Source organism: Scleropages formosus, chromosome 2 (assembly GCF_900964775.1).
Source record: "Scleropages formosus chromosome 2, fSclFor1.1, whole genome shotgun sequence".
Taxonomy (NCBI): Eukaryota; Metazoa; Chordata; class Actinopteri; order Osteoglossiformes; family Osteoglossidae; genus Scleropages; species Scleropages formosus.
Window position 1 is genome coordinate 23,943,256 of NC_041807.1, and position 12,406 is coordinate 23,955,661.

Sequence of the window (12,406 nt, forward strand, 5' to 3'; positions counted from 1 at the left end):
ACTTCTGAACTCCTTTTCATGTGTGAAGTGCTTCACTTGTCTTCACTGAGAGTCTCGGCCCTCTTTCGTTCTAAGCAACCTCATAACCTTTTACTGCAGAAGTCTCCCTCACGATGGATGTTGCTGAATGGAGGGATGTGTTCTCCAGCAAGGGAACTTAACCGTCTGGGTGCTTCAGCAATATACAGTAGCTGGGCATGGGTGGAGTGCCCTATGGCAGTTAATCCTGAACACTATGCTTTTCTTCCCCCTCATAATTTATTCATTCATTAATGCACATGTTCACAAGAGCAAACATCATGGGAATCCCAACAGGCCTTTGATCTGTCTGAAATCCGCAGAGCTGCAGTATGGAAAACAATGCTGACCCGTTTTTCTGAGAATTTTTCCTTCCTATAAACGTTATATCTTGCTGCAGTCAAGTCTGCTTCCTCTACTCACTTAGACAACCTGTAATACATAGCTGTGAGACACTGCATTGCGAACGACTGTCACAGTGTATACTGTTAATACGTATTAATTTTAACTCAGTAGGAAAATCTTGTTGCTGGAGGCAGGGCAGTCATTTCCAGCTTCAGAGGGACTTTTCTGGCAGCTGTGTGTGTACGTGTGTGGATGTGCACCACAAACTTGTCATGCAGAGATACAGACACTGACAGCCTTATCCGTCTTTGCTCATTTCCTCTCTCAGGTTGGCTTTCCTGTCCTCTCTGTTCACAGTCTGCCAGACCGCGACTGACAGCAACATTAATCTATAGAAAAACAAAGGCTACTTAAACCCATTTTACCTGTGTGACCCACCGGGAAGTGTGTGACTTTGGAGTTGAGGGAAATGCTGTGCAGTTTTTCAATCTTTATTTAGCAAAACAGAAAAAAAAGGAGACGGACAGAGAACTATAGATGATTCCAGCACCATACAAGTTTTTCTGCCTTTGTCTCAGCTTGAAACAATTACAGATGGCACTCCCCTTTGCACTTGAGCTGCCCAGAAGAACCCATGCTCAGGTGCATCAGCCAGATGATGGGGTGTCCCAGTTGGCTGCCTGCCTCACTCCCTCCTACTCAGCCCGTAGCCTTGGCTGGATCTCTGGGACACAATGGAGGTCCTAGGGCATCCAGCCATGGCACCTTCAAATTCTTCATGAGCATTCTGAGCATGAAGGTGGAGTTAAACTAGCAAATGGGGTGATGGCAGTGATCTGGTTGAAAAACCATCCCCATCCTGTTTCCAGGGTGGTCCTACTCCCTGGCAGTAACTTGTTCTGCTTTTGATGTGGAAAGTAAGTTTCCTCCAGGTAATCCAATAATACACAGAGGTTTCAAAAAATGCTTGGGTAAATGTCACATCTTTGGGGTTTCAAATCATTTAAGTAATTAAGTGTCAGTTCCAATGGGTCACAGATTGCTGGTTTGCCAGAGTCCCCACAGATGTGACTGGAGCGTAGTTTTGAGAGTCCTCCTGGGTACCGTTGGCAGATATAAGACGGAACGTTACATATGGAACGGTTGTGCCTCCTTGACAACCTGGGTTCTCATTTCACGATACAAAAGTGCAGGGAAGCGGCCAACACACAGTGGGCTACGTGCAGTTTTAAAGATTCAGACTTTAGTTGCCGCAGTCTGATAACAGGAGATCAGCAAAGTTCAGAACACGCTACCTTTGTGTTATTATTCATATTGATATTCATTTAGTTGGCGTGTTATTGATACTCATCTGATGGTGTGCCAGTTTTTTGAACCAATTGTCCCCCATGGAAACCTGGGAGTTCAGCTGTGTTTTTGGGACAGCTAACCTGATGGTGATACAGAATATGGGAACACACTGTAAGTTTAATTCAAATGGAATGTCAAAGTTGGAAATGGAAATGCAATGCACCCTGGGAGCATTCTGTCAAAAGCCAGGGTGCAGTTGTGGGCTACATATAAATGTTACAACAAATAATATGTGAACATAACACCCAATACAATTTTAACCGCATTCTAGTTTACCCCTTTCGGTTTTTAGAAAACGGAAGTATTAAAACAAGCTACGGACATTATAGCTGAAGTTTGCTATATGCTAACATTTTTTTAAGTTATTTTACTTTTTAAATTTAAATTTAAGACCTTTTAAATTTCTTTGTAATCCAGGCATTTTATGCCTCTATCAACAGTATGTTTAGTCAACCCTCCTGCAGAACAAACAACTATGCCTACCACTAGAATAGGCTTTGTTTTTGTTGTTGATGGACAAGGGCCTTGTAACATTTGGCACCATCATCAAGGCTGGTGACAAGCTGTAAGCACTGTGGAAGTGAGTTGAATGAATGCAGCCTTACTTTTCTATACTGTTTCTATTCTGCCTGAGAACATTTTACTGCTAGCTAACAGCTGGATGTAGAAATGTAAGTGTTTTATAGAATAAAAGAGTGAAGAAAACACAATTAAAAGATATGAGTACACCTGAATGTAATGTGCACCAGCAAAAAAAAAGCGGCATTGGATACACCAAGTTTCTAGATCCATATCACTTCTTCTGCTGGTGAAATGTGCCCTTGCTTACCAAATAGTTACTTTGGATAAAAGCTTCATCAGCAACACGGATAGCTCTGTAAAGACACTGGAACTACATGGCTTTTAGGATAGGAACAGAGCTTGCTCTCTCTCTGTTCGTAATTCGGAAAATGTTCATATCCACACAAAAATCTCAATCATCAGGAACCCAACTCAACAGCCAAAAAATGGATTATTACAATGATGATTAGGTTATTATACCAAAATAGTAGATCTTTGAAGGTGCAAATACTGGACTTTCTCAGCTGTTATCACGCTTAGAAGGTGTAGATATCCTTGTTGACTTCTCATGCCTTATTTTATATTTCACCTATATTTTCACATTGAAATAAAATGCTGCCTCTGATTTGAGTTGGACTTGACATTAGAACACTTAATGTTGATTTCCAATTTTTTAAATAGTTTTAACACATAAAGAAGTAAATCAGGAAAACAGCACCAGGGCTGAAAAAAGAAGCACAGGTTCTTTAAGTTGAGTGCAGTTCACTACAAATTATATCAGCATATCTCTTTTGGAGACTCTGCTCCTTTCCATGAGCACTCCTCAAGGTGTCTCAGATGGGTTTGCATGCCCGCACTAAAGTGGAGCTCACTGTTGGTTGCATCCCCTTTGACTGCCTGCCACAAACCACTGGCAGGCAATAACAAATAGCTGTGTAGATGCAACCATGGACAAAATCAGAAGTACTCACCCAGTCAAACCGCTCCTGTCTTTTGCTACTTATAGAAGCAAAAAATGAGCCATGAATATATTTTCAGTCAAATTTAAGCAAAATTATTTTGGGCAACAGGAGTGTGGGGGTGTGGCTGTGCAGCAAGTTTGGCTGGGTCCTGCTCTCTGGTGGGCCTGGGGTTCAAGTCCTGCTTGGGGTGCCTTGATGGGCTGGTGTGCTGTCCTGGATGTGTCCCCTCCCCCTCCAGCCTTGCGCGCTGTGTTGCTGGATTTGGCTCTGGCTCGCCATGACCCTGCTTAGGACAAGCAGCTTCAGCCAGTGTGTGTGTGTTGGACAATCTAAGCTGAATAAGGACCCACCACACAGTTAAATATTTCAATGTTTAAAAACTGTCTAAATACAGAAGACACACGCTTCATGTACAGCACTTTCTAAATTACATTTTTTGCAACTTCATGTTGATGTGCGAGTGTCCTAGTCTTTTTCTCCCAAACCCTGCTTATATTTGTATATTTTAGCGTGTTTTTTAATGCAAAAGTGCATGTGTACATAAGCTTTTGACTACATCCACTCGCTTTTCCATGTTTACTGATGGCACTGAACTTAAGTGGGTGCGTTCTTAGCTGTTTATTCTGACATAACTGGGACAAGGTTCTACTTGTCAAAGCTACTAATCAATATCTGATGTATGATAATTCCTTTGCCTGTGTGCTAGCGCTGCATGCGGCACCTTCAGCGCAGATGTCACATTCTCTTAGGCTACTTCATGTCAACCTTCCTTCCTTGGTAAAATAAACATTCTCCTAATATGAAAATGATGTCAAAACATGAGATTCACTCAGAAATATGGCTACAGTTCTCCACAGCTAAAGAGGTTAATGCCTTTTCAGAGAACATTTCATTAATGGGGTTTAACAAATTCCTCTTAAAAGTCATCCAGTGGGGGACATCGCTCTCACTTTCTCTCCATCCCAATTTAGCCGTCCTCATAAAAAAAGAGAAGTAGAATGAGTGCACTGTATCTGGCAGGCTGTGGTCTGTGTCGAGGGTACGGGGCCCATCAATTTTCCTAAGGCTGCGTGAATGTCCTCCTAGTGTCATTTCTCAAACAGACAGGGCATTAATAACCAGGTTGCTAAAAATCTGCGTCTATCTGGGCCGCTGCGGTGCCAGTAGTAGTTACGTATATGTACTCTTCCGGTCTTGATACAATCCTTTTTGACTTGAGAGAAAGCACATTTTGAATGAAGTGGACCGACCCGTGCCACTTTTCAATTAATAAGCAGTTTTAACTCTTCAGTTGAATTTAATCACTTATTATAAATTCGGCATCATTTCATTTCAGTAATACTGGTTTATTTTTAACTGATTTATGTCATTCTAATGTTTTCAAGATCAAATTTTAAAGCACATATCCATAAATGAAATACATACTGAAAGCATAAATTTATATACAACATCCAGCAGTTATATAACATCCATCAGTTAGTTAGTGAGTTCCCCAAACAGGTTAGTGAGCTTTGGTATATCCGTTTTTCAGTGAAGAAAAGCAGATGATAAAAAGTCTGCCCCATCCATTGTCAAGGTTAAGTTAAGCTCACAGCACAGCTGTGTCTGAGGGGCCGGTGACGAGCAGTCAGAAAACACTTTCCAAGAGCATCATTAGGATGTCTTTTCAGGAGAAGCCATGGGATCATCGCTCCAACACTTCTGTCCAAACAAATAGACTGAGAAATGTATTGGACTGGAAGGACTGGAGAGGCCATAGGAAGTCTCCTTTGAATGAAGATGGACTGACATGTAAACTTCTATTGCTAGTAAATTTAATACTGAAATTCTATATTAGCCAGCACAGAAATGTTACAGCTCCTGTTCTTCCAGCCAAACTGAAGCATGCAAAAGGAGGGCCAAGCAATTTTTTTTCCTTTGTCAGCTGCTTAAGTAGCAATAATTAATGCAATATATTTGAGAGCTCAGATTCACAGTGTAACATGGCCCTGCTACATCTTAAACACCAGTGCAGTTACCTAGTCAAATAATGTTTTTATTCTGGCTTTTTAAATTTCTTTTCGTCTGGCTGTGATGTGCAAGGTTCACAGCAGCAATTTATTAAAACACAGTTGGGCCCTCTACCCATAATTCTTTGCAGCACTGCTTGAATCTGGGCAACATGCAGCAAAACCAGGTTCATCATGCTGTCAGAAAAACACCTTGTTGCTGTCGACAAGACTGTGTCCCCAGTGTTTTAAGATGAACAAAGCTTGTCAAAATTTTTACACATTTCACATGCCAAATTTTCATGAGGGTAAAAAATGTAAATAATTTCTGCAATGTCAGCAAAATTAATAAATGAGCACAACTTAAGAAAAAATTAGGTGTCAGTTTATTTTCTGATATTTAAATACTGAGATCTTCTTTAACACCTTCATGAATTTTGAACACTTTTTAGGGTATTTTAGACCTGATAATTCATAGGACTATCATTTTGAAAGCTTTGGAAGTACTGCTTCCTCAACTGCCACTCACTTAGGTGATAAATGTTTCTCAAATTCTATATAATATGAATGTCTAATTAACCACTAATGACATACAACAAATTTGGTTTTATGAATCATTGTTGTATCTGTCCTTCTAACCCAGAACAACATGAAATGTAATTGAGCCAACAAGAAACTGTTTCATGATACTATGGAGAGCCACTTTAGTTTGCCTGCAATACAGAATTGTAGTATTTCTAGCTCTGGGGCCTATTTGGAGCTCTAGGGACTCACCGTCAACACAAGAAGGCTTGTTCCTTGTCGTCCCAGCCACTTTTCCTGGCAGGCACGAGCACTTCACTGTCTGGGAGCGCTCCTCAATTCGATTTTTGTTACAGCATCTGTGAGCTGCGATGACCTCACAGGTTCCCCCCTCTGCCAAAAGACACATACAGGTTAATGCATCTGCCACTTGTATCCACATTTACCACATCTGGCTACTGTGGTGTCTGTCCTCAGCTACAGGCTTTCTAACAGTGTTTCATGGATCACAAAGTTTAAAATAACATTAAACATGTATATAATTTGAGAAGGAAAAAGATGTGATATCACAGCAAAACGGGTTTTATCTCTAAATCATGAAGCAGATACACACACACACACATTTTCTGAACTGCTTGTCCCACACGGGGTCACGGGGAACCGGAGCCTACCCGGAAACACAGGCAGATAAAACATTTAAATTTAAAAAAGACCAAACTACATTTATATTTATTAACTTTGCTGACACTTTCCTCCAAAGCGACAAACAATTTCAGATGACCTACAATTATTTACCCAATTATACAGGTAGGTAATTTTACTGGAGCAGTTTAGGGTAGGTACTCTAATGTAACAGTTTATTTCAGTATAATTAATAATTATAAAAATGCTATAACTTTTGGCTATTGTAAAAAAAAATCCTCGACTTAGATATTTGCATTTCAGGATCCATTTAATGTGGAATAAAGGATTTCTCAAAACAGAGGGCATGTGTTGGTTGAGTGAGTAATATAAATTAAGATGTGAGAACACTATTATTAACCGCTTTGTCCAGGGCAGGGTGGCGGTGGTGAGATGCAAAAGGCACCAGTCTGTCGCAGAGTTGATTTATGCTTGAATTTTCAAAATTCTGTAACTGCTATTATTCAGAAATCCACCCAGGCATTCCATGCAGCTGCCAGTATTATCACAAATGACAATCACAAGCCCACTAATATTCAGTTTTGTGGCAGTGGTTTTGGAGAGCTCTTTTGAAATTAAACAAGTTAGAATTGTGCTGTCTTTATAGATATGTAGATATGCTGTGTTCCGCCCGCCATTTTTTGGCCACATCACAAAAAAACAGGAGCGGCACTTTAACTTGTTCCACAATAGGCTGGAATGCGGGGCGGCAGTAATTAACATTTGCCGTTCGGTGCTTGGAGCCTTTTACTGCTTTGGCTTTCATTCTTCTGTGTTGGGAATAGACACACAAGCCCCATGTTCCTGCTTCAGCTTCACTGTTGTGCAATGATGAAAACTGGGACGATATTTTTAATACAAAGGCAGAATTGCAATGTGCTCCCAGCATTCTACATTGTCCGCTGATACATACAGAACAGTGCACTTCTCCTCTAGTCTCCTCTCGTCTCCCTACTGTGCTTGACGTTGTAAGTAACAGTAATATTAAATGTTCAGCAAAAGAAAACAAGTTAAATTATAGCACAGATACAGGCACCTGCATTTTCTTCTCAAATCAATAAAAGCTATTAAATTTTCATTGTTCTCAGTTAAGCTTGGATCAGTTCCTGCTATTCATATACCTGAGGCAGTATCTATAGCCTTTGGATGTGGTATTTTAACAAATAAATGAATCCTTTTACAAATGCAATGTCATCCACACTGTCGCAGCATGTTTCAGAGTAACGTTTTGCAAGAGGCAGACATGGAGAAGTCCTCTTATGAGGCATCATCCATTGGATCAAGGTAGATACATGGATGTGTACAGTCCAAAATGGCCATGAGGACCTTTATCAGTGGCAAAAGAGCACGGGCCCATTGTTAGTGCCATTATATAGTTTTTATGTGTTATTACTAAACATCTGACCACCTCTGGTAGTAAGGCTGCTGACTGCAGTGACTATCAGATTTTTCCACCTAGCTGGTGAGTTATTTGAGTTGGCATGACCACAATGCTAGCCAGAATTACATTTTTAAATTCAAAACCTGTTTTTGGACTTGAATTGCATTGAATGAATGGAGCTGAATATGACAAATGATATGAGAGAGAGATTGTCTTTTCAACCACTTGGGCAAATGGTGAAGTCTGTGATGTTTTTGTTTTTCACCTCAAAGTCTGTGCATTGTTTTAAAGATGGAAAAAGAATAGTATGAAGGCCTGCGCATCAGCATACTGTGAAGTTGTCTTTTAGTATCTCAACTTTGAAATACTATATCCTTTAATATTTGAATTTTCTTAAAGAATACAAATCTTCTTTTGAATTTTATTGAACTGCAGACTACACTCTAATATAGTGAGTCGCATAAAATGATCACTTTATTAATAAATCACTATTATAAAAAAAGTGTAGAACAATTGGTTTGCAAGATTTGCAGATTAGGAGAAACCATCCATCTATGCCTCAGAACAGCGTTATATGCATCTTTGGATCAAGATTTAGGTTAAAGAGCATTATTTTAATTCCAGCCCATTTATTAACCACTGTTAAAGTTTAATATTGATCTTGCAAGAGTAAAACTGAATATATGTGTGATTTGTTTCAGTCAAGGTGCAACTCTTTGGCTAAAATGTTCTTTGAAATTAAACTCGGCTGCATATTGTAAATGACAAAGGTCATTACTTGAAAAGCTTTTAAAAGTCTGGGAGCAATGCATCAGGTGGCCTCTCTGCATAACAGCGCCAATAAGATGTTAAGTCCTCTTCGTCAAGCTATCGGTGTCTGGGTAACAGACGGCAGGCAGGGCTGAGATAGCGTTAGAAGTCATACGCAATGAGTCATGCCATGGAAGTGCAGACCTCTGACAGTAATGACTCGGGTAACTGCGCTCCACTCTGTTCAGGTTGGAGTTGGGGGGGGGGGGGGGGGGGGGGGCACCGTGTGGAGATGGTATACCAGTTCTAATTTCTTTCCTGCCTGCTCTTTGCTTTGATTTTGAATGCATACACATTGCTTTGGTTTGTGCTGTTAGGCCACTGGGCAGACATGAAACTATTGCTTACCATCTCTGCTTGAAGTAAATACTGTGCCATTTGTAACGTGGTCAGACCACGATACAAGGAAGTTGGCTCAACAAGAAGACACCAGGCACTTACGTTATACTGGTATGTCCTTTTCTTTGCCCATGACTCCTTCTTAATGAGAACATCATTACCTGTGTGGAAAAATTTAATTTTTTTTTTTTTTAAGTCTGAAGGTGAGCAAAATGGATCATTTGTGAATTCTCTGTGCTGCAGCTAATGTTCTGATAACCTTGTACTGCCCTGTTTGAGTGAATGTCTTAATTGTGTGCAGAGAACAGTCAGTCTTCATACCATTAAATTACATCACAGAAATAGAAGTTGTGCAGAGGACCTGTCCCCTGCTGTTCCCAGAGGATTCTTGCAAAAGTGGCACTGCACATAATGAAAACCTGAAAAGTCCTGCTGGGACAGCCATGACAATAAAAAAGGAAATTCTAAAAAAAAATATAAATTACTTCACATGCAACATTTCATCTAAGAAAATATCCAACCTTTGTATCTACTTTTGCTTTCATCGGTCTATTTTACTCCCCCTTTTTAAACTTTTTTGAGTTGTCTTCATTAAGAAATATTAAGAAACATTACCATACTCTGTAAATTGACTAACTTAAAACTCCAGTGTTATGATTATAAATGTATTATGTAAATATAACACTTTCTAAGCCTTCTAAGACGTCATTCATAATAATGATATTCACAATGCGTGTTAGTGATTTACTTACAGCTGAAACTTTGTAAAATACAACTGTTGTGGACACATATTATAATTTGTATAGTTTTTACCTTGAACGTGTAATTGTGACCATGATTCTTTTTCCTCGCTAAAGATGCTTTCATTGTCAGCTGTGCTGAGTTAAGGTAAATGAACAGTGGAAAGGCCTGAAGATTGTGGGCGGAGGAGGTCCTGCTGCCAGCAACGCTGTCTGACTCAGCTCATAAAGACCTCCTAGATGGTATTTATTGTCTGGCTTATTGAATTATGAGCCCTACCTACAAACCCTTGGCTGCCACTAGATGACCTCTTTAGGATCGTCATCCAATTTGCCCAGAGTGAATCCATGAGATAGCCAGGTACCGCTGCGTGAGCATCTTCCCCACATCCCAGATCTTCAAGGATCCAAGAGCCCTACACCAGCAAAACTGAACTCCCTATGTATTCCACCTTGGATTTTTAGAGTGGCTGTAAATTAATGTATATTCACCTATTCTATGTTCATTCATTTAGCAGATGATTTTTCAAAGTGACATGCAATGTTTATTTTGTAGTAGAGTAATATAACACATACACATACAGTACACTATATCTAGAGGCGCCAGCTAACCTGAAACACATGTCTTTGGGCTGTTGCAGGAAACTGCAACATCTGGAGGAAACCCAAGGAAACATGGCAAGTGTCGCATTCGGACGAGAGTCAGACACGGACACGTGTTGCTGTAATGTCCGAATAAGTAAAATATAAAGTGTAATAACCCCAGGTGCAGAGCGAAATATCTGGACATACTCTGGACAGCAGCACAAAAAACAGGAGTAGACAGGACAGGCACTGGGGACTGGAACATAAATACTTATGGAGCAAAACTTGAGAAACACATAATAAAAGTAAGTTAGGAAATCACAATGAAATACTCATTAAGAGTCCACAATCCCGCATCAGTTTTTTTACATATTCATTCAGCCAACACTATTCTCCAAAGCAAGTTACCATGTTAAGGTTACAATTAATTTCCCATTTATGAAGCTGGGTAATTTTTACTGGAGCAATTTAGAGTAAGTGCCTTGCTTAAGGGTCCTACAGCTGGAGATTAAACCTGCAACCTTTAAATCCGTATGCAGTGTCTCTAACCACTACGCTACCAGCTGCTCTTATACTTGTGCTTTAGTCCTTCTTTTACTTTTATGCTTTAGTGTCTTCTTGACTTTTATACTTTATTTACCTTTTATACTTGACTAATCACCAGATTGTGAACAGGTGCATAGGTCTGGGCTAGTGGCACTGAGTGGCACCTCCTCTGGTTCCTAGGGGTATTATCCCTGTGGGTCATGAGGTCAGGGAGAACATGAAAACTCCACACAGACTTAGTGGGGTTCAAACCCATGTCTGTTTGCACTGTCCAGATGCTGTGAGATATACCAGTACTATTTGCGGTGCCACCATACTGCTCTTTATAAGCTGGACTACTGTGAATCTTTTGCAAAGTGCCTTCTTTCTAATTTGCTAACATTGACACATAGCAAAAATTACCTTAATTTGTATTTATAAAATTTATTACATCATGCTAAAGATGCATGTTCTGTAAAATGCTTTATCTGACACACGTGGAGTTAATGAAAGTTGTTTAATGACATTCTGGGAGTCATTTTTGCCAATATGAATGTAGCCCTGAGTTAATGTAACTAATTAGATTTGTGATTTGCAATTTTTAATTTTTTTCTGGCAGGGAATTCTTCGTAATGTCTTCTAAATAAAAACAGAGCAGGAATCTTAATTTCAAATCGAATTGTTCGTAAGATGTGGCCTCAATATCATTTAACCTGTCTTCACTTTTCATGACTCTAGCGGTCCCTGAGTAGAACTATATATATATAGGTTTGCATACAATGGTACACTGTGTTACCATAAATATTTAAATGCATGTTAAAACAACTCTGTACCCACTGCTGAGCTCCGACGTAAAGTGAAGGATGAAGGCCTTGCCATCCGCAGCGCTGTCGCTGCCGTCACTGTGGTCTACATCCACGTGTGATGGGGTTACGAGCCATTTAATTTCCCCAGGGTTGGGCTGCTGCGTTAAGCAGGCCGATGCGAACAGAGCAGACAGACACGGGCACTGCCCTGCCTGGAGCGAATCAGGGATTGATAAGCTCCCGAGGATCACTCGGGATTGCTGGGCTCGCTTCGTGAACTTTGCTGCACAAGGCTCAGCTTTAACATCTTTTAAAGAGGTTTTATTCCAAGTTTTGCACCAGTGTATCATTAGAGTGGAGTCCGCACTGCACCAAGTGCCATGACACAAAATGCATTTCGGGATGCACGCAAAGAACAAACCGTACGGAAAGGAGTGAATCTTTGACTTGGAACAGTTTGCTTTTGTCACTTAATACATTCATTTATTCATTATTCAAGCTCAACCTTGTATGCACATGTACAATTTGGTTTTTTTTTTTTGACATATTTTTTCTGGAATAAGCAGGAGTAATCTAAGCACACATACTGAAAAAAATCGTTGCTATTTAAATGGGGTCCTGTATTTAAAACATTAAAACTTATTCTACAACATTACTGAGTATTCCTACCCAGTAGTTCATGAGTTCTGAACTACCAGAGAGAGCACCAGCCACATGGCAATTTCCCAAGTTGGGGCAAGAGAACATCATTTATGACAAGTATAGGAAACAAAGGCAAACTGTTCAAAGCGGT

At 40.0% G+C, this 12,406-nt stretch overlaps 1 protein-coding gene across 5 annotated transcripts in view; it reads right to left on the reverse strand.

Annotated features, from left to right (window-relative positions):
• LOC108939607 (chemokine-like protein TAFA-1) overlaps positions 1-12,406 on the reverse strand; it is a 100,714-nt gene that overhangs the window by 16,696 nt on the left and 71,612 nt on the right. For all 5 annotated transcript variants that reach the window (XM_029249733.1, XM_029249735.1, XM_029249732.1 and 2 more), the window contains exon 3: positions 5,999-6,139. In XM_029249733.1, coding sequence (XP_029105566.1) covers positions 5,999-6,139 — 141 coding nt within the window. The remainder of the gene's footprint in view (positions 1-5,998; positions 6,140-12,406) is intronic.